A 23,452-nucleotide genomic window follows, 5' to 3' on the forward strand; every position below is an offset into this window, starting at 1 on the left:
TAAAGGATGCACAATGTACTGTGTTGGTTGACCAAAAATTTTCAATAAAATATTATTTAAAAAAAAAAGGAAGGCAAATGCAATGTTGGCATCTATGTCGAGAGAGCCAGAATTCAAAATTGGGGATGTACTTCTGGGACATATTTATGGCTCTGGTCAGACCCCATTTGGAATACTGTGAGCAGTTGTGGGCTCCGTACCTAAGGAAGGATGTGCTGGCTTTGGAGGGGGTCCAGAAGAGGTTCAAAGGAATAAGTCATGGAATGAAACGTTTGTTATATGAGGAGCGGTTGAGGACTCTGGGTCTGGAGGAGCTTGTTGCCTCAACTTCTCCTGGTGCTCGGATGTGGCGGCCGTGGCAAACTACTGCTCCCAGACCTGGAATACCTGACTGTGTAGTGCTGCCCTTACTGTCTTCCATGGGAATTCTCTTCTGCCATCATCACGGTCGTCTACATCCCACCCCAGGTGGAAGTGAAGAAGGTGCTAGATGAATTGAACACAGCAATAAATAACAATGAAACAGAATACCCGGAGGCATGTTCATCGTCGCCGGGGGCTTCAACCAGGCCAACCTCAAGAGTGTACTGCCAAAAGTCCAGCAACACATCTCCTGTCCCAACAGGGGCCCCGACATCCTTAACCATTTCTACACAAACATCAAAGGAGCCTACTGATCCATCCCCTGATCGTACTTCGGAAGATCGGGCCACAAGACGGTGCTCCTTCTCCCAGCATACAAGCAGAAACTTAAGCGGGATAATCCAGTTAAGAAGGTCGTACAATGCTGATCCACGGCAAAGGAAGAATTCCTACGCGACTGCTTGGAATCACTGGACTGGTCCATATTCAAGAACTCAGTGGCCAACCTAAGTGAGTATGCCAGTGAGGAAATGAACAGAAAGGCATGATGGGTAGTTAGGCCAAGTTAGGAGTAAAATCTTACTACAGTAGAATAAGGAGTTAGGTTAGCGGACTTTTAAACATCTCTAGCTTAGGCTGGAAAAAATGGGTAGCAGTCTGTAATTGCCTGTAATTGGGATTTTGCAAAGCATGAAGAGGGGGATGGGCAGCCACTAGGATCATTTCTTTGTTGCTGGGGGTACTGGGAAAAGGGGCCTCAGGCCAGGTTAAGGAATGTGGAGAAAGCCTATGGGAGCTTTGCATTTGCCATCTTGCCTTATTTGGGCGTGGGTATGTTAAACTTGATGCTGAATCCAGGTGTGTGAAACCAGATGCTGTGCTCCCTTTGTCTCACTCACTCTGGAAGTTTCAAGAGACATGTAGCCTCCTGCCTTTTTATCAGAGTGAGTGAAGCTTGCAAGCTATTTGAAATAAAATAAATCAATACCTACAATCCGACTCAGGGTTTGACTGAGACCAGACTGAGGGCAGAAAGAACTCAATATCGTCATTTGGTGTCGGGAGTGGGATTACAAGAGCGAATTCCCGACTATTCGCAAAATCAGAATTAAACCAGCCTTGGACGGAGGGGAAATGGGCCCACGTTGTGAGTAGATTATAAAGGACCACGTCGGTTTTCCTCTGCCTCGCAGTCTGAAGAGGGTTTGGTCACTCGCCTATGGTTGGGTAAGATCGTTCGACGAAATCAAAGCTCAATATGGTGGATTAGAAAACTTAATTTCAGTCGATGTAGGTACGGCTGAGGGTTAAACGAGAATTGAGGGAATATCGGGCGATAATTCAGTTAGCAACTGAGGGAATATTGCAGTGATAGTTCAGTTCCGTGCATGTGGGTTGAAAATTAAAATTGGTTGTATTAAATTACCTTTAATTTGGTTAAGGTCTTTAACGGGTTCAGGGAATGTCACCGAGACATTTCAGTTAGGACTGCTGATGGAATGTTCTGGAGACAATTCAATTACGTAAAATCAGAATTGGCTAAGTTGGATTTTGTTCTTGGGAGATATGTCTTATGAGTGAAAAAGAGTTGGCAGATGAATGGCCACTAGGGGGAACCAGAGACTTGGAAAATTCAGAATCCTATCGGAAAAGAAAAGAAGAGGCTTCAGGATTGTTTAAATTTACTTAACAGTTTTGAAGAAGGGAAAAGGGAAAAAACACATTGTGTTTCTGTGCAAATTCAAACTTTTATTGTCCAGTTGGTTGAGATGAATGAAAGTATAATGCTTTGAATTCCTTTTGTTTGAGTGGAGATCCCGGTGGATGAATGAGTGTGTGTTTAATAAGAATTTGTGAACTTCTCTGGTATTCCTAGTTTTTAAAATGTTGTGTTTTGGAAAACAAAGTTTCCCATCAATTAGGAGGTATACACGGCAGTTAAAGTGAGATTTAAAATGGGGTAAGTATTTGAAAGGTCTTTAGAAAATCAGTAATCATGGTTAACATTGTGGAAGTTATTTAGAACACAATTCACGGGAAGTAAACAAAAAGCAAAATCAAAATGTATAAATTGGGATTTGTAAATGATTAGTTTGAACTCGGCATAGTCTTGGCTGCTCTTAAAAAAAGGAGAGAACAAAAGTACCTAAATTGAAATGCGAAGACCAGGCATTTGGTGTGGACTGAGTCCATGTGCTCCTTTGTTAGAGGCAGCCATGATGTACCTACATTTAAAAATGTTGTTCTGTGTGTTCCAAATTTGTAGAGATTTCAGTATCTTCTCTGTAAACTCACTACACATCAAATTTAAGATTTGGGGATTTTCATATTGCAAAGACTATGGATTTTTAACTTTATTTTAAGATTACACAGGGGGAAAGGAAGATCCCAGTAGAAAGGAGAAGGCCATTTTAGAGATGCCCAAACCACAGACCGTAAGAGGGGTTAGGCAAGTACTGGGGACTATTCGACTACTGTAGGGCCTTGGTGTATAAGCACTCAGAACTTGAGGGGACACTGCAAGCACTGACCCCAGGGGGGTAGGCAGTCCCGAGAGCAGGTAGAATGGGGACTGTAGCTGGATACCGCTTTCATGAAAAAATTAATTAAAACATGCCCTCGCGTTATATTGGGATAGTGGAGAGGGGCATTGTGGCAGTAAGGTGCTAGAAACACAGGGACCAATGAGACCAGTATTAGGAGGTAGTCGGTGGAAGTGATACGGCACAGCTCCACCGGGTCCTAGTGCCCGCTGACTTGCAAGAAAGTCACGAGCAGAAGAAATGAAGTTTAGAATGTGAACTACATTGCAGACGGAGCTTTAAGGAATAATGATATGGGACCGGAGCTTAGCTTAGGAGTATTACTTGCAGTATCAGGAAATGAGAATCTGATGGCAGGGAAAGATTAATAAAAATAGATGCAGAAATAAATTAAGATATTAAAACCAATTGATAACGTAGAGGAAATAAGGAAAGCAAACCTAGCAATAGAAAGAATGACACAGGGTTAATCAGCACACAATTCCAGCACACAATCCAGGGAGACCGACACAGGCCGTAAAAGCAATATCCCTTGACCCGAGGTGCCAAATGCGAGCTGAAGATAATGATCAAAGAGTTAGAACAGCAGGGTTAGAACAGAAGTCACAAATGCATCGACGAATTGCCCATTTCAGGCAGTTAGCAAGCCTGATGGTACATTTAGAATGGTAACGAATTACAAAGGTCACACAAAAAAAGGATAAATGGTATTTAATAAATCCACAAACTACATTGGAGAAGGTAGCAGGCAAACCTTAGTTAATTAGTATAGATTTAGCCAACGGATTCTGGAGTGTTCCGTTAGACCCAGACAGCAGAGAAAAGACAGCATTTACCTTTGGCACTAAACATTACATATACTGTAAATTACCACAAAGATATGTTAATTCCCCGAACCACTTTCAGGCAATAGTAAGGGAGTTGATTAAAGATGATTTGGATTTAGTATATATTGATGATGTGTTAATTGGAGATGATGATCAGGGGGACACATGTTGAAAGAGTGACCAAAATTATTAAAACACTTAATGAAGCAGGGTTTAAGATAGGGTTAAAGAAATGCCAGATTGGCAGGAGCGAAGTCGACTATCTAGGGTAGTCAATGTCAAGGGCAGGTGGGGAAACCAGTGTTGGGATGAGAGAGAAAGCTGCTCGAATTGCAGTGCCCATTTCGTATATATGGGGCAGCACGGTAGCATTGTGGGTAGCATAATTGCTTCACAGCTCCAGGGTCCCAAGTTCGATTCCGGCTTGGGTCACTGTCTGTGCGGAGTCTGCACATCCTCCCCGTGTGTGCGTGCGTTTCCTCCGGGTGCTCCGGTTTCCTCCCACAGTCCAAAGATGTGCAGGTTAGGTGGATTGGCCATAATAAATTGCCCTTAGTGTCCAAAATTGCCCTTAGTGTTGGGTGGGGTTACTGGGTTATGGGGATAGGGTGGAGGTGTTGACATTGGATAGGGTGCTTTTTCCAAGAGCCGGTGCAGACTCGATGGGCCGAATGGCCTCCTTCTGCACTGTATAATCTATGATTTCACGAAACGGGGGTAAGAAAATCATGGGAATTTTGGGGTATTCGAGACCAGTAGTGGAAGACTTTGGTCTTTATGCTAGACCCATTTATGAAACTTTAAAGGGGGATTTTAGGTGGACCAGTGAAGAACAAAGAAAATTATAGCGCAGGAACAGGCCCTTTGGCCCTCCCAGCCTGCGCCGATCCAGATCCTTTATCTAAACCTGTCACCTATTTTCCAAGGATCTACTTCCCTCTGTTCCCCGCTGTTTATATATCTGTCTAGATGCATCTTAAATTATACTATCGTGCCCGCCTCTACCATCTCCGCTGGCAAAGTGTTCCAGGCACCCACCACCCTCTGCGTAAAAACTTTCCACGCACATCTCCCTTAAACTTTCCCCCTCTCACCTTGAAATCGTGACCCCTTGTAATTGACACCCCCACTCCTGGAAAAAGTTTGTTGCTATCCACCCTGTCCATATCTCTTGAGATCTGTCCTACTTTCCCGATATTGCTCCAAAGCTTCATCAGTTTTAAGTCGCCTAGATCTTACGTATGCTTCCTTTTTCATCTTAGCTAGTCTCACAATTCCACCCGTCATCCATGGTTCCCTAATCTTGCCATTTCTATCCCTGATTTTCTCAGGGGCACTCTAATCAACCTTTTCTTAAAAGACTCCCACATTTCAAATGTGGATTTACCCTTAAATAGCTGCTCCCAATCCACATTCCCTAGCTTCTGCCGAAGAGGAGGTTGGACCAGTTAAAAACAGCTGTAGCAATATCCGGGCCATTAGAAGAGGACGATTTGAGCTTTAAATTTGATCTGTACGCAAATGGATATGGTATGGTGCTTGTTAATCATAATACTCAGACACCTATCAAACATTGACAGGAAATTGGTCAAGGGCTGAACAAAGGTTTTCGGACATTGCAAAATGTCTGGCAGCCATAACAAAAAGGAAAGCAGAGACTGAACATTTATCAGCCGGAAAGAACATATGTCACAAATGAATTTTAAAAATTGACAAGAGTTGACCAAGAGGCAGGGTTGCCAGCAAGGCGCGAATACAGCTCAATGGGAAAGATGGGAAACCATTCTTTTAAACCCTGCCTTAATGTTTATTCATAACATTAAAAAGGGACAGAAACTTGATAAATCAGTTAGCAGAACAGAGTTGGTAAATGTTTGGGTGATATATACGGATGGTAGTAAAGTTAAGGAGGATGAGGGACAAGCCAGGGGGCATCCATTTTTTAAAAAATTCAGAAAAGAAAATGGTGGAGAAACAGGGAGTGGCAGAGAAAAAAACTGAGACACCGATGGAAGAATGGTCACGAGAGAATGCAGGCCCTCTTTTTCCTAGGAGCAGCAAAAGTAATTTGTACTTTTTAATCAAAGCTGATAGCAGCATGGGGGTCATTGAATTAGAGAATCAGTGGCATCTGGAGCAAAGGAATTGTATCAGAACCAAAACATCCGACCCAATTAAATGATAAACGAGGGATTATTATAATCCATGGGCAACCTATCGGCAGCAAATGAAGGAACATAATTATTAAGGAATTGAGAATATGGGATGATAGATCAAGGGCTGTTATTAATGGACCCCAGTTAAAATGATTCATTGTGAACATACTGAAACATTGTGTCAAGGATTTGGCACGTTCTGTACCCCAGTAGTTTGGACAGGGAGTAATCATATGAAACCTAGGAGAATGGCAGATATAGCATTCAGGTGAGTTGATATTGCATTTAGAATGGCAGAAATGGGGAAATGCTTTGGCTCCCAGGGAAATTTGGGGAATTCAGTTGTCATGGTTGTTTTGTGAAACATCAGGCAACACTGATGATCGAAGTTTGTGACCACATGATAGCTTTTGACCATGGGGTGGTGTGATAATGATGAATTGTAATTACTGCAGAGAAAACCAAGCTGACGACGGAGTGATTGGGAAAGGATGTGCAGGATTGTGAATAAGTGATAAACTTGTGCTACCAATTAGTGAGGGAGTACGTAGTTTAAGAGATGTTGGGATGACCCGGGGTGGTAAAATTAGCCTGACAGTGTTTAGAGACTGTATCACTGCAATGATGCCGTGCCACAGGATAGGTCATATCCCCAAACCGCTCGGACAAGGGAAAAGGAACGTTTGGTTGTGAGTGGCAGGGGATAACTGCACTTACTAGTATAATGTAATCAGTGGAGCGGGATGCCAGGGAATTGAAACCTGTTAGCAGCATCGATAGGACAGATGATGAAGTGAAAATGTCATGATTGGAAATTTCTTTAATAAAAATCCGGTCGTAATCAAAATTAAAGGAATTAAAGTACATGCAGTAGCAATATCCGACATGTATCAGGGAAAGTTTCGACCCGTTTGGATCACTGAGTTAGTAAAAGAGGAGTTTGAGATTCGAGTCTCACTCAGGGGTGCAACGATATGAGAAGGAGGCTTAACAGGCCTTAATCGTATGATGTACGTCAAGGATGAGAAGGGAATTAAATAGAAATCTGGAAGTCCTGAAGAGGGCACTTCTGGAACATCCAAACAAGAATAGAAAGATACAAATTAAGAAATAGGGCCCTCTCCGCCTTTGACCTGTTTATTTGGTTTTCAGATGAAGCAAAAATAACACAGACGAAGAACGACTACTACACTCCAGAGAAGAATGTTTTAGACAGTATGGGGGTGAAAACTAATGATACAATTGGCTACATATTTGAGGGAATTAAATGACAGAGCCCAGAAGGAAAACCTTACTGGTTAGAAACAAATCAAAATATCAAATTATTCCTCAATAGTGAAACTTCCGATCAGACATCTCGAACTGCACGTTAGCTGATGGATGATCTGTGGTCTCCACAGGGTATGTACTATGCGGTGGAGTTATTCAGGGTCTTGGCAGACGGCAGCGACTGACGAGGAACCCCTGCATTTTAAATGACAATTGTTTAGGAATTTTGGCAGCTTGATGCCACGGCGGGAAATTTGTAACCAATGCAGCAAACTATATTGCATTGGAGAGTGTAATAGTTATTACGGACAAAATGTCCTGTAAGTTGTTAAGGACTGTTATGTATGGATTCAATTGGGTTGTAACCCCAAAGGTTGACTGTATTGAATGTGCAAGTGGTGTTATTGCAAAGTAAAAAAACAAACAAACAAATAATGGCAAGTATACACTCCATGCTGTAAGCAAAATGATAACGGACAAAAGGGATTTGAAGAAAACTGAGTATTGTCTCATGTAAACCAGGGCTGGCAGACTACATGGTTCAGTACAATGTTAGACGTTAGTGTGAGGAAGTCAGGAATAAAAACAGGATTAATTGAAGCTTCTGCAATTCATAAAGCGAGATAATCAGTGGATAGTACATGATATCATAAATAATACCAGTGAGGGATGAAAACCTTTTTGGTCGCTGATGGACTGAGTTGTGTGCGGTTTCTAAGGGACATGAGGAACCTTTTACGGTGCTGCTACCCCAAGGTAATCAGATGCCTTGGAGGTAGTGGAACACACGGATATAGCTATTGCGTTACCTTCCTGAGTAGCGACAGCTATGGTTCATGGTGATTGGACTTGAGGCAAGAGGCAAGAACAATACAAAAAGAGTCTATCGCCACTGGTCTGCGGGATGGATGAATTTACAGTTGATTTCCGTGCACAGTTTACAAATCACGCCATGTATACACACACATGATAAGGATCGGGGATAGCTGCTAGTCAGTATGACTAGAAGGGGGATATAAACCCTACAGTAGGATTCAGCTCAGAGTCAGCTCTCACAGCTCATCATGGGGTTTTACTTGATGCATGGATTGATAATACTCGTTATTATAATTGTATAATCATTGGATGCCTTAATATGTGTTGTACGATGGCTATGGCTCGGATGATGCCGATAGACTCGGCTCATCACCACTCACCAAGAAGACATCCCGTTACTGGCGACCATCAAACCAGAAGGAACCCGGACGGAGAGCCAGTGGCTGTAAAAATGTGATGAGGTGTTTCTGTACGGAATGTAATGAATTGCGGGACGGTCTTTCAGACCAGATATTGATGCAGGTTATTAACCCGGGGATGTTTATAATGGACACTGGGAGTTGTATGCCTCACCAAACTCCAAATTTGGATCAAGACAGCAACAGGACTATTGTTGGTCTGGCGAATTGTTAGCACACTTTTTGACCATTAGGGGGAATACCTACCCACACATTTCTCTAGCGATAGAGACCCTCGTGGCAGAGGTGACAGAAAATATAACATGTCTGTTCTCCACCTGCACGGAACGGAGGTGCAGCGTAACCCAGACGTCAGGCCAATGCACCTGCCACAACGCCACCGGTGTCCCGTTGTCGGCGGGTAGCGGAAGGGAATGTTGGTTAGGGAGCGCATAGTAGTTATCATAGAATGATAAAAGAAGATAATGAGGAATTGAACTAAAGAAAAGAGCATTAGACTGGGATGACCAGTTAGAATAGTGCATTGTGGACATTAATTTGGGTTGCAGGGAGTGAACAAAGAGATGGGCAAAGCATGGCAAGAGGGGGAGGGGTGGCTATTGGGACTGGTTCTTTGCACAAAGGATGCTGGGAGGCAGAGGCCCAGAGGAAGGAAAGGAATGTGTAATGCACCTATCAGAATCAGTGACAGTTAGATTATATGACCAGGTCAAGGAAAGGGCCTATCGGAATCTTGTATTCGTGTATGTGGAACTTGATACTGCATGAATGTAAACTAAAGACCACGTGTGTTGCCTCCCTTTGTCTCACTCGCTCTGGGAATTTCAAGGGACATGGGTCACCTGCTTCATCAGAGGGAGTGGAAGCTTGCAAGCTATTTGAAATAAACTAAAGGAATTTCTAAATCCGAACTCAGCTTTTGATTGAGACCAGACTGGACAGAAAGAACTCAATTTCTTCACACTGACTCCAAGCAGTCGCATAGGAGCTCTTCGGTTGCCTCGGACCAGCATTGCACGACCTTCTTAACCGGATTCTCCGCTTAAGTGTCTGCTTGTACGCCGGGAGAAGGAGCGCCATCATGTGGTCCGATTTTCCGAAGTGCAGTCAGGGGATGGATCGAGAAGCGTCCTTGATGTTTGTGTAGCAGTGGTCAAGGATGTTGGGGCTCCAGTCAGGAGAGATGTGTTGGTGGAATTTTGGCAGTACACTCTTGAAGTTGGCCTGGTTAAAGTCCCCGGCCACGATGAACAAGGCCTCCGGGTATTCTGCTTCATTATTATTTATGGCGGTGTACAATTCATCAAGCGCCTTCTTCACTTCCGCCTGGGGTGGGATGTAGATCGCCGTGATGATGGCAGAAGTGAACTCCGCGGAAGGTAGTATGGACTGGTATACTTCACAGTCGGGTATACCAGATCCGGAGAGCAGTAGTTCGCCAGGGTCGCCAAATCCAAGCACCAGGAGTTGACGAGGAGGCAAATCCCTCCACCCGCTCCATGTTCAGTCCTGGATGTAGTTAACAGCAGGAATAACAGCAGAATCTAACCCATCATCACTTGTGAACCCTTTGGTGTGTCAGCACGTTGGACGACTGAGTGAATCCCTCCCCACAGTGAGAGCAGGTGAATGGCTTCTTTCCAGTGTGAACTCGCTGGTGTTTCCGCAATGTGGATGATGTTTGAAACCTCTTTGTGCAATGAGAGCATCTGAACAGTTTCTCCTCAGTGTGAATGCGCTGGTGGGACATCAGTACCAGACAGCTTTTAAACCCACTCACACAGTCTGAGCATTTAAAGGGTCTCTCGTTGCTGTGAGTGACATTGTGGCTCAGCAAGTGATGACTGAGTGAATCTTTGCCCAGTCGGAGAGGTGAACGGACTCTCCCCAGTGTGACCTCGCTCGTGTTTCATCAGGTTGGATGAGGTTCTAAAGCTCTTTGTGCAGTGAGAGCATCTGAACGGTCTCTCCTCAGAGTGAAAGCGCTGGTGGGACATCAGTAGCTGAGAGCTTTTGAAACCCCTCCTGCAGTCAGAGCATTTAAAGGGCCTGCTCTTGGTGTGAGTGACATAGTGGCTCAGCAGTTTGGATAATTGAGTGAATCCCACATCACACACAGAGCAGATGAACGGCTTCTCCCCGGTGTGAACTTGCTGGTGTCTCTGCAGGTGGTGTAACTGAGTGAATCCCTTGTCACACACAGTGCAGATGAATGGCCTCTCCCCGGTGTGAACTCGCTGGTGGTTCTGCAGGTGGTGTAACTGAGTGAATCCCATATCACACACAGTGCAGATGAATGGCCTCTCCCCGGTGTGAACTCGTTCGTGTCTCCGCAGGTTGCCAATGTCAGTGAATCCCTTTTCACACTGAGAGCAGGTGAAAGGCCTTTCCCCAGTGTGAACTCGTTCGTGTTTCCGCAGGGTGCCAATGTCAGTGAATCCCTTTTCACACTGAGAGCAGGTGAAAGGCCTCTCTCCAGTGTGAACTCGTTGGTGTGTCTGCAGGCGGGATAACCGAGTGAATCCCTTATCACACACAGTGCAGATGAACGGCTTCTCCCCGGTGTGAACGACCTGGTGGTTCTGCAGGTGGTGTAACTGAGTGAATCCCATATCACACACAGTGCAGATGAATGGCCTCTCCCCGGTGTGAACTCGTTCGTGTCTCCGCAGGTTGCCAATGTCAGTGAATCCCTTTTCACACTGAGAGCAGGTGAAAGGTCTCTCTCCAGTGTGAACTCGTTCATGTCTCCGCAGGTTGCCAATGTCAGTGAATCCCTTTTCACACTGAGAGCAGGTGAAAGGCCTCTCTCCAGTGTGAACTCGTTGGTGTGTCTGCAGGCGGGATAACCGAGTGAATCCCTTATCACACACAGTGCAGATGAACGGCTTCTCCCCGGTGTGAACGACCTGGTGGTTCTGCAGGTAGTGTAACTGAGTGAATCCCTTATCACACACAGTGCAGATGAATGGCCTCTCCCCGGTGTGAACTCGTTCGTGTCTCCGCAGGCTGCCAATGTCAGTGAATCCCTTTTCACACTGAGAGCAGGTGAAAGGCCTCTCCCCAGTGTGAACTCGCTGGTGTGTCTGCAGGATGGATAACTGAGTGAATCCCATATCACACACAGTGCAGATGAATGGCCTCTCCCCGGTGTGAACTCGCTGGTGGTTCTGCAGGTGGTGTAACTGAGTGAATCCCTTATCACACACAGTGCAGATGAATGGCCTCTCCCCGGTGTGAACTCGTTCGTGTCTCCGCAGGCTGCCAATGTCAGTGAATCCCTTTTCACACTGAGAGCAGGTGAAAGGCCTATCTCCAGTGTGAACCCGTTCATGTCTCCGCAGGGTGCCAATGTCAGTGAATCCCTTTTCACACTGAATGCAGGTGAAAGGCTTCTCTCCAGTGTGAACTCGCTGGTGTGTCTGCAGGTGGGATAACCGAGTGAATCCCTTCCCACAGTCAGAGCAGGTGAATGGCCTCTCCCCAGTGTGAACTCGTTCGTGTCTCCGCAGGTTGCCAATGTCAGTGAATCCCTTTTCACACTGAGAGCAGGTGAAAGGCCTCTCTCCAGTGTGAATACGTTCATGTCTCTGCAGGCTGCCAATGTCAGTGAATCCCTTTTCACACTGAGAGCAGGTGAAAGGCCTCGCTCCAGTGTGATTGCGTTGATGCCTTGCCAGCTCGTGTGGGGCTGTGAATCCCTTCCCACAATCCTCACATTTCCATGGTTTCTCCATGGTCCAGGTGATCTTGCGTCTCACCACGTTGGACGATCAGTTGAAGTCTCGTACACACACAGAACACCTATACAGTCTCTCCCTGCTGTGAATGGTGTAGTATTTTTTCAGGCTGTGTCACTGGTTAAAGCTCTTTCCAGTCAGTGCTCTGTAACAGTCTCACACGGGTGTGTGTGTGTGTCTCAGTGCTTTTCCAGACACACTGTTGTTTAAAATGTCTTGAAGCAGACAGAATAGACAAACATTTCTCCTTCTAGATTCAAAGGCCGATCATTCCAAGAATTGAGGGAATCAGTCAGTTCTTGATGTGATATTGTTTGAGATTTCGGCCTCAAACTCCTCTCGTTTGAACTTCCTGCAAATTGATTTTACAATAGTAATCATTGTCAGTACAGGTTAGAAACTCAGAACAGACAATTCTAGTGTCTATCGAACATTCTTTCCTCTCTCTTTCCCTGAAATGCTCTAAATCGCAATCCCACACACTCTCCCTCCATTCTCACTCTGCTGTATCTAATATTCACCCCCCCCCCCCCCCCCCCCCCCAATTCTCCTGAAGGTGTGATTCAGGCTGATTGACAGATCCAAGCTCACTGCTTCCTGTCCTGGACACAGAGACCTGAAAATCTTCATGCAGACTGCCAGACAGATATAGGTCTATATTACTGGATGAAAAATGTGTGTAATATACAGACTGTATTCACTTACTTACCCTCCCAAGTTTCCTGAAGGTGCTGATCAACAAATCTAAACTCACTAAAACCTGTACAAGAGTAGAGAATCTCCACATAAGTACATTTAGTGATTAGAGATAGGGAAATTCTGAGGAAGAATTTTATTTAGTCATGGAGTGGTCATGACAGGGAACTCACTGCCCACAAGGGTTGTGGAAGTCGAGATGATCAATAATTTAAAATAAAATAGGATGGTCACTTGAAGAAAATAAGCTTTCAGGTGAACAGGGATATCGAGGGGGAATGGGACTGACTGGATTGCTGTACAGAGAGTCAGCATTAACTTGAGTTACCAAATGGATTCTGTCAGTGCTGCAATGACTGTATGACTGGAAATATATAATGAAGGTACAGTACTATTTACAAAACTAGAAATAGTAATACATGTATTTTATTACAGAACCATCAATAATATATATAATACATACCATATAACACGAGACATATTTCTGTCCGACATTAAATTTTTAAAAATTAATTTACGGGATGTGGACAATGCTGGTTTGGCCAACATTTATTGCCCATCCCCAGTTGCCCTTCCGAAGTAGTGGTGAGCTGCCTTCTTGAACTGCTGCAGTCCTTGAGGTGTAGGTACATCCCCTGTGCTGTTTGTTTTAAATTTGTTTTTTTACATATTTAAAGTGCCCAATTCATTTTTTCCAATTAAGGGGCAATTTAGCGTGGCCAATCCACCTACCCTGCACATCTCTGGTTTGTGGGGGCGAAACCCACGCAAAAACGGGGTGTGTGTGCAAACTACACACGGACAGTGACCCAGAGCCGGGATCAAACCTGGGACCTCGGCGCCATGAGGCAGCAGCGCTAACCACTGCTCCACCATGCTGCCCTACATCCCCTGTGCTGTTAGGGAGAGAATTCCAGGATGTTGCCCCAGGGACAGTGAAGGGACGGCAATATATTTCCAAGTCAGGGTGGTGTGTAACTTGGAAGCGAACCTCCAGGTGGTGACGTTCCCATGTATCTGCTGCTCTTGTCCTTCTAGATGGTAGTGGTTGTGGGTTTGGAAGGTGCTGTCTGAGGAATCTTTATGAGTTACTGCAGTGTATCTTGTAAATGGTATACACAGCTGCTACTGTTTTTCGGTGATGGAAGGTTTGAATGCTTTGTCCTGAATAGTGTTGAGCTTCTTGAGTGTTGTTGGAGCTGCACTCATCCAGCAAAGTGGAGCGTATTCCATTACATACCTGACTTGTGCTTGTAGATGTCTGGTAGACAAGCTTTGGGGCATCAGGTGGTGTGTTACTCACCTTGGATTCCCAGCCTTTGACCTGCCCTGGGAGCTACAGGATTAATATGGCTAGTCCAGTTCAGTTTCTGATCAATGGTAACCCCCAGGATGTTGGTTCTGGGGGATTCAGCGATGGAAATGCCACTGAATGTCAAGGGTGTTGGTTAGATCCTCTCTTGTAGGAGATGGTCAATGCCTGGCACTTGTGTAGCACAAATGTAACTTGCCACTTATTAGGCCAAGCCTGGATATTGTGCAGTCGTCCGCAAACATCACCACTTCTCACCTTATGATGGAAGGGAGATCATTGATGAAGCAACTGAAGATGGTTGGGCTGAGGAAACTGTCCTGAGGAACTCCTGCAGTGATGTCCTGGAGCTGAGATGATTGACCTCCAATCACCACAACCATCTTCCTTTGTGCCAGGTATGACTCCAACCAGTGGAGAGTTGTCCCCCGATTCCCACTGACTCCAGTTTAGCGAGGGCTCCTTGATGCCATACTCGGTCAAATGCTGCAATGATGTCAAGGGCAGTTACTCTCACCTCACTTCTGGCATTCAGCTCTTTCGTCCAAGTTTCAACTAAAGCTGTAATGAGGTCAGGAGCTGAGTGACCCTGGCGGAACCCAAACTGAGCGTCCAGGAGCAGGTTATTGCAGAATAAGTGCCACTTAATAGCAACTTTGATGACTCCTTCCATCACTTTGCTGATGATGGACAGTAGACCTACAGAGAAGTAATTGGCTGAGTTGGATTTGCCCTGTTTACTGTCAGCCTGGTAAACCAGCCCTTTAATTGTGAACATTAGGAAAAAGACTGTCTTTTTAGCCAGACAAATAAATGTGTCAAGCTGAGGGAGCAAAGGATGTCAATGTCTTTAAGAGAGAGAGAGAGAGAGACCTGGGCCAAGCTTTCCAGAGTCTGAACCCTCCCAGGATTCACTTCCTTTCCCTTCAGTTGCTGCAAGTGACCAACTGAATGAGAAAAGAAATGGTAAAAGGGGAGAAAAGAAAGTGTTTTACTCACAGATGTTGGAGACAGGAGTCTGTGTGCAGCTCAAGTTCATTCAGGGTTGGAGGAACAACAGCTTTGCTGGGCAGAAACCTCCATGTCCAGCTTCCGCATTGAGACAATGGGGGAGCTCTGATTGGCGGAGAAACAGAGTCCTTCCGGTCCTCCAATCTTCCATTGGGCACAAGTCAGCGGTAAAGTCAGAGATATTGAGTTCACCCTGTACATGCGCAGATACCCCTCTCTCTGAGACATGCGCAGTCCTGAGTTGGGGGAGGGGCTTCTCGCTCTGGCCTCAGCTGTCAGCCGGTTGCCTGGAAACCATCTTGACGATGTGCTGGGGGAGGGAGAACAAAGGGGTGGGGGCGGGGGAGGGAGAACAAAAGGGTGGGGGCGGGGCTCCCGTGTCCTCGCGCCGGGTGGGTGCGCTCAAATGCAGTGACGTCACTGCGGAATAGTTTTATTCCTATTGGCTGATTCAGAGGACGAGCTCCTTCGTGATGTCACAATGTGGAGGTTGGACAATGAGTTTCAGACTAAAACTTCCTCCTCTGGGCAACATCTGGGAGCAAATCAATGTCTCCCCCTTTCATAAAGTCATAAGATATAGGAGCAGAATTAGGCCATTTGGCCCATCAAGTCTGCTCTGCCATTCTATCATGGCTGTTCTCATCCAGGCTTTAATTCCACCGTACTGCCAGTTCCCCATTACCCTTCAATCCATTACCAATTAAAAATCTGTCTTCTCTAAATCTGGATTTAGCCCTTTACATAAATTGTGTGACATTCATGGAAGTTTGCCAACTGGAGCGTTATTCTCAGTTAAATTCAGCCCTCAGCTCCGTCGCTGCCTGTCATTGACATGAGCAACAGAGAGACAGAAAGGTGCCCGAGGCTCAAATGGGAAGTCAAACCTTGTGACTCGAAACCAACACCTCAACATTTGTCAGTCAAATCCATGTTATTTATACTGGGGTTTTTATTATATTTAGGCACTGGAGGCAAAGGATGGGGGTTTTAAAGGGTAACTTTCACTTTCTGACTTTGTCTTGTCTATAATGTCAGCTGTGGCTCAGTGGGCAGCTCTCTCACCTCGGAGTCAGAAGGTTGTAGGTTCAAGTACCAATCCAGGGACCCGAGGACAAAAATCACATCCAACATTCCTCCTCGCAGCACTGAGGGAGTGCTGTACTGTCAGAACAGCCCTCTTTCAAATACATGAAATGAAATGAAAATCGCTTATTGTCACAAGTAGGCTTCAAATGAAGTTACTGTGAAAAGCCCCTAGTCGCCACATTCCGGCGCCTGTTCGGGAGGCTGGTACGGGAATTGAACCGTGTTGCTGGCCTGCCTTGGTCTGCTTTCAAAGCCAGCGATTTAGCCCAGTGCTAAACCAGCCCCTAATAATAAGATTCAAATAAGATTCTAAACGGAGGCCCTGTCTGTCACGATCAGGTGGATGTTAAAGATCCCACAGCGGAGAGGGAGAGGCTGGTGGGAGAGATACTTAGGGTAGACAGGAAGTACGCGGAGGCCCCCGAGGGGGGCCTGCTAAAGGAGCGCCGGAGATTACAGGCGGAGTTCGATTTGCTGACCACTGGGAAGGCGGAGGCACAGTTGAGGAAAGTGAAAGGGGCAGTTTACTAATATGGGGAGAAAGCAAGTAGGATGCTGGCGCACCAACTTCGCAGGAGAGATGGGGCCAGGGAGATCGGGGGAGTGAGGGATAAGGAAGGTAATACGTTCTTGGGCCCAGAGAAGGTCAATGACGTCTTTGAGGAGTTTTACTGTAAATTGTACGAGTCAGAACCCCCGAGGGGAGGGGAAGGGATGAAGCAATTTATGGATTGATTGAGGTTCCCAAGGGTGGACGAGGAGCGGGTGGAGGAACTGGGGGCTCTGATTGGGTTGGAGGAGATGGTTAAGGGCCTAGCAAGTATGCAGTCGGGCAAGGCCCCAGGTCTGGACGGCTTCCCCGTAGAATGTAATAAGAAATTCTCGGAGCTTCTGAGCCCACTCCTGCTAAGAACCTTTAATGAGGCAAAGGAGCGAGGAACCCTCCCCCCAACGATGTCGCAGGCACTGATCTCGCCCATTTTGAAGAGGGGGAAGGATCCGCTTCAATGTGGGTCCTTCAGGCTGACATCCCTCCTCAATGTGGATGCCAAACTGCTAGCAAACATTTTGGCTACCAGAATAGAGGACTGCGTCTGGGAGTGATTGAGGAGGACCAGGTGGGTTTCGTCAATGGCAGGCAATTGAACACAAATGTGAGGAGGCTCCTGAATATTATTATGATGCCCTCAGAAGGAGGGGACGCAGAAGTAGTGGCTGCAATGGACGCAGAGAAAGCCTTTGACAGGGTGGAATGGGAGTACCTGTGGGAAATGTTAGGTAGGTTGTATATTTCGGACCCGCCAGAGGGGATGGGGGAGGTCATGCGGATCCTAAGGGACTTTGGGAGCTTCTCGGGATAAGTTGAACGTGGGGAAAAGTGAGCTTTTTGTAATCCACGCTCGGGGCCAGGAGGAGAGACTGGGGGAGCTCCCGCTCAAGATGGCGGAGGGAAGCTTTCGTTACCTAGGTATACAGGTGGCTAGGAACTGGGATGCCTTGCACAGGCTCAATCTATCTCGGCTTGTTGTGCAGGTGGAGGGAGACTTTAAAAGGTGGGACATGCTCCCGCTTTCCCTGGCGGGAAGGGTGCAGACTGTGAAGATGATACTTCTCCCCAGATTCCTGTTCGTTTTTCAGTGCCATCCCATCTTCATCCCCAAATCCTTCTTCAAGCAGGTGAACAGGATTATCATGGGATTTGTGTGGGCAAACAAGACCCTGCAAGTTAAAATACTTTGTTTGGAGCGGGGGTGGGGGGGGGAGGGTTGGCACTGCCAAAACTCTGTGGCTACTATTGAGCGGCTAATGTGGCCATGATCAGGAAATGGGTGCCATGATGTGGAGATGCCGGCGTTGGACTGGGGTGAGCACAGTACGAAGTCTTACAACACCAGGTTAAAGTCCAACAGGTTTGTTTCGATGTCACTAGCTTTCGGAGCGCTGCTCCTTCCTCAGGTGAATGAAGAGGTCTCTCTTCATGGAAATGGGTAGTTGAGGAGGAGTCGGCGTGGGGCGGGTAGACGCGGCGTCATGCAAAGACACCAGCCTAGGGGCACTAGTTACGGCACCGCTGTTATGATACACCACGAGCCCGGTGGTGATGGCAGCGCTGAGGGTCTAGGGTCAGTGGAGAAGGCACAGGAAGGAAGTGGGGGCCTCAGTGTGGACCCCGATACAGAATAACATAAATTTGCTCCGGGCTTGATAGACGGGGGTTTCAAGGCTGGCATAGGGCAGGCATTAGAAGGATGGGAGACCTGTTTCTAGATGGGACTTTCCCTAGCTTGAAGGCGCTGGAGGAGAAGTTCAGCCTACCCCCGGGAAATGCCTTCAGATACCTCCAAGTCCGCGACTTCCTCAAAAAACAGGTGGGGACATTTCCGTTGCTACCTCCTTGAAGGATACAGGACAGGGTGGTGTCTGGCAACTGGGTAGGAGAGGGGAAGGTGTCAGACATCTATCAGGAGCTGCAGGAGGCGGAGGAAGCCTCAGTGGAGGAACTGAAGGGCAAGTGGGAGGAGGAGCTGGGAGAGGAGCTAGATGAGGGCCTGAGGGCTGATGCCCTGGGCAGGGTGAATTCGTCCGCATCATGTGCCAGGCTCAGCTTAATTCAGTTTAAGGTGGTACACCGGGCTCACATGATGATGGGAGAATGAGCAAGTTCTTTGGGGTGGAGGACAGGTGTGCGAGCTGTTCAGGGAGTCCGACGAACCATGTCCATATGTTCTGGGCATGCCCGGCGCTTAAAGAATTCTGGCGAGGCTTTGCAAGGGCTCGGTCCAGGATTTTGGACATGTGGGTGAAGCCGAGTCCAACAATAGCGATCTTTGGGATGGCAGAGGATCCGGGAGTGCAGGAAGCGAAAGAGGCCGAGTTGTTGGCCTTTGCCTCCCTGGTAGCCCGGAGACGGATCTTGTTAATGTGGAGGGACTCGAAACCTCCGAGTGTGGAGACCTGGGTTAGTGACATGGCTGGGTTCCTCAGCCTGGAGCGAATACACTTTGCCTTGAGAGGGTCCTTGCTGGGGTTCTCCCGGCAGTGGCAACCGTCCCTTGACTTTCTAGGGGAGCGGTAAAATGTCAGCAGCAGCAATCGGGTGGGGGGGGGGGGGGGGGGGGGGCTCAGGTGGGGAACTGTCTATTTAACGTATATTTTCTTTTTGTATAATGATAACAGCCACCTGGTTTTGTTTGTTATTAAATATTTTTTGTTTATTTTTCTGTTATTAGTGATGTAAAAATTTGTTTGATAAAAAGCTTTAATAAAAGAACAATTAAAAAAAAACATTCTATTAGCTTTCCTAGTTACTTACTGTACCTATCGACACGTCTTTTGTGGTTGATACCCAGATCCCTCTGAGTCTCAGAGCTCTGCAATCTCTCACCATTTTGATCATAAGCTTTTTTTATTCTTTCTGCCAGAATGGACAATTTCACATTTCCCCCATTAAACTCCATTTGCTGCGCACATGAAGGAGACACATCCTGAGTGAGACACAGCCAGAGTGGGAATTGGAACTTGGTAATTTGGTGCAGTGAGGTAATTCGGTACAGAGTGGGAGAAGGTGCTTTTTTCCGACCGTTTTGTTTTCTTTCTTCTGGCCTGTAACTGTTAATCTGCAGGGAGAGAACCAGAGAGCATCCTGGGAAGGTAAGTGATTTTTATTACCTGGTGGCGGAAAGCGTCATAGATAGGAGTTATAGAGATGTGGTCACACCCAAGGTGTGGGCAGAGAGATGGGTGATCACCAGGAGGGGCAGGCAGTCAGTGCAGGAATCCCCTGTGGTTGTCCCCCTCTCCAACAGGTATACCACTTTGGATACTGTTGGGGGGAATAGCCTATCAGGGGATAACAGCAACAGCCAGAGCAGTGGCACCACGGCTGGCTCTGATGTTCAGCGGGGAGGGTCAAAGCGCAGAAGAACAATAGTCACAGTGGATTCTATAGTCAGGGGCACAGATAGGCGCTTCTGTGGATGTGAAAGAGACTTCAAGATGGTATGTTGCCTCCCTGGTGCCAGGGTCCAGGATGTCTCAGAACGGGTGGCGGGCATCCTGAAGGGCGAGGGCAAACAGGCAGAGGTCGTGGTACATATTGGTACTAACGACATAGAGGAAGGGGGATGAGGTCCTGCAGCAGAAGTTCAGGGAGCTAGGCAGTAAGTTAAATGACAGGACCTCTAGGGTTGTAATCTCGGAATTACTCCGTGCCACGTGCCAGTGAAGCGAGAAATAAGAAGATAGAGCAGCTAAACACGTGGCCAAACAGCTGGTGTAGGAGGGAGGGTTTCAATTATCTGGACTACTGGGAGCTCTTCCGGGGCAGGTGTGACCTGTACAAGAAGGATGGGTGGCATCTAAACTGGAAAGGCATAAATATCCTGGCTGCGAGGTTTGCTAGTGTCACACGGGAGGGTTTAAACTAGTATGGCAGGGGGGTGGGTACCGGATCAATAGGTCAGAAGGTAAAAAAATTGAGGGAGAACTAGGGAATAGGACCAGGATGGTGCTGAGGATGAGCAGACAGGGAGATGTTGCTGAAAACAGCGGGACTGGTGGCCTGAAGTGCATATGTTTTAATGCAAGAAGTATAACAGATAAGGCAGATGAACTTAGAGCTTGGACTAGTACTTGGAACTATGATGTTGTTGCCATTACAGAGACCTGGTTGAGGGAAGGACAGGGTTGGCAGCTAAACGTTCCAGGGTTTAGATGTTTCAGGCGACATAGAGGGGGGATGTAAAAAGGGTGGTGGAGTTGCGCTACTGGTTCAGGAGAATATCACAGCTGTACTACGAAAGGACACCTCAGAGGGCAGCAAGGCTGTATGGGTAGAGATCAGGAATAAGAAGGGTGCAGTCACAATGTTGGGGGTTTACTACAGGCCACCCAACAGCCAACGGGAGTTAGAGGAGCAGACAGGTCGACAGATTGTGGAAAGGAGTAAAAGCAACAGGGTTGTTGTGATGGGAGACTTTAACTTCCCCAGTATTGACTGGGACTCACTTCGTGCTAGGGGCTTGGACGGGGCAGGGTTTGTAAGGAGCATCCAGGAGGGCTTCTTAAAACAATAAGTAGATAGTCCAACTAGGGAAGGGACTGTACTGGATCTGGTATTGGGGAATGAGCTCGGCCAGATGGTAGAAGTTTCAGTAGGGGAGCATTTCGGGAACAGTGACCACAATTCTGTAACTTTTAAAGTGCTGGTGGACAAGTATAAGAGTGGTCCTCGGGTGAATGCGCTAAATTGGGGGAAGGCTAATTATAACAATATTAGGCGGGAACTGAAGAACATAGATTGGGGGCGGATGTTTGAGGTTAAATCAACATCTGACATGTGGGAGGCTTTCAAATGTCAGTTGAAAGGAATTCAGGACCGGCATGTTCCTGTGTGGAAGGATAAATATGGCAAATTTCGGGAACCTTGGAAAACGAGAGATATTGTAGGCCTCAGGGAGGCATTTGTCAGGGCTAGAAGGCTGGGAACAGACGAAGCGTGTGTGGAATATAAGGAAAGTAGGAAGGAACTTAAGCAAGGAGTCAGGAGGGCTAAAAGGAGTCACGAAAAGTAATTGGCAAAAAGGGTTAAGGAAAATTCCAAGGCTTTTTACACGTACATAAAAAGCAAGAGGTTAGACAGGGAAAGGGTTGGCCCATTGAAGGACAGGGGAGGGAATCTATGTGTGGAGCCAGAGGAAATGGGCGAGGTACTAAATGAATATTTTGCATCAGTATTCACCAAAGAGAAGGAATTGGTGGATGTTGAGTCTGGAAAAGGGTGTGTAGATAGCCTGGGTCACATTGAGATCCAAAAAGACAAGGTGTTGGGCATCTTGAAAAATATCAAAGTCCCCGGGGTCTGATGGGATCTACCCTAGAATACTGAAGGAGGCAAGAGAGTAAATTGCTGAGGCCTTGATAGAAACCTGTGGATCCTCATTGTCTTCAGGTGATGTCCCGGAGGACTGGAGCATATCCAATGTTGTTCCTTTGTTTAAGAAGGGTAGCAAGGATAATCCAGGGAATTAAGGCCCGTGAGCCTTATGTCAGTGATAGGGAAATTACTGGAGAATTCTTCGAGACAGGATCTACTCCCATTTGGAAGCAAATGGACGTATTAGCGAGAAGCAGCACTGTTTTGTGAAGGTGAGGTCGTGTCTCACAAACTTGACAGAGTTTTTCGAGGAGATCACAAAGATGATTGATGCAGGTAGGGCAGTGGATGTTGTCTATATGGACTTCAGTAAGGCCTTTGACAAGGTCCCTCATGGCAGACTGGTACAAAAGGTGAAGTCACACGGGATCAGAGGTGAGCTGGCAAGATGGATACAGAACTGGCTAGGTCATAGAAGGCAGAAAGTAGCAATGGAAGGGTGCTTTTCTGATTGGAGAGCTGTGACTAGTGATGTTCCGCAGGGATCAGAGCTGGGACTTTTATATATAAATGATTTGGAAGAAAATGTAACTGGTCTGATTAGTAAGTTTGCGGGCGATACAAAGGTTGGTAGAATTGCGGATAGCGATGAGGACTGTCAGAGGATACAGCAGGATTTAGATTGTTTTGAAACTTGGGCGGAGAGATGGCAGATGGAGTTTAATCAGGACAAATGTGAGGTAATGCATTTTGGATGGTCTAATGCAGGTACGAATATACAGTGAATGGTAGAACCCTTAAGAGTATTGACAGTCAGAGAGATCTAGGTGTACAGGTCCACAGGTCACAGAAAGGGACAACACAGGTGGAGAAGGTAGTCAAGAAGGCATACGGCATGCTTGCCTTCATTGGCCGGGCATTGAGTATAAAAATTGGCACGTCATGTTGCAGCTGTATAGAACCTTAGTTCGGCCACACTTGGAGTATACTGTTCAATTCTGGTCGCCACACTATCAGAAGGATGTGGAGGCTTTAGAGAAGGTGCAGAAGAGATTTACCAGGATATTGCCTGGTATGGAGGGCATTAGCTATGAGAAGTTGAATAAACTCGGTTTGTTCTCACTGGAACGATGGAGGTTGAGGGGCGACCTGATAGAGGTCTACAAAATTATGAGGGACATAGACAGGGTGGATAGTCAGACGCATTTTCCCAGGAGAGAGGGGTCAATTACCAAGGGGCATAGGTTTAAGGTGCAAGGGGCAAGGTTTAGAGGAGATGTACGAGGCAAGTTTTTTTTTTTTTTTTTACACAGAGGGTAGTGGGTGCCTGGAACTC

General features: G+C 46.6%; 1 protein-coding gene and 1 long non-coding RNA gene across 2 annotated transcripts in view; both read right to left on the bottom strand.

Annotated features, from left to right (window-relative positions):
- Positions 1 to 23,452, bottom strand: part of LOC140419927 (uncharacterized) — a 378,337-nt gene that overhangs the window by 183,224 nt on the left and 171,661 nt on the right. The window lies entirely within an intron of this gene.
- On the bottom strand, positions 6,923 to 15,360 carry LOC140421372 (uncharacterized). The gene is made up of 3 exons (XM_072506037.1): positions 15,141 to 15,360; positions 11,015 to 12,485; positions 6,923 to 6,958 (listed from the first exon to the last, which is right to left on the bottom strand). The coding sequence occupies exons 2-3, from the start codon at positions 12,128 to 12,130 to the stop codon at positions 6,923 to 6,925; spliced, it is 1,152 nt and encodes a 383-aa protein (XP_072362138.1). The 5' UTR covers positions 12,131 to 12,485; positions 15,141 to 15,360.

Source organism: Scyliorhinus torazame, chromosome 5 (genome assembly GCF_047496885.1).
Source record: "Scyliorhinus torazame isolate Kashiwa2021f chromosome 5, sScyTor2.1, whole genome shotgun sequence".
Taxonomy (NCBI): Eukaryota; Metazoa; Chordata; class Chondrichthyes; order Carcharhiniformes; family Scyliorhinidae; genus Scyliorhinus; species Scyliorhinus torazame.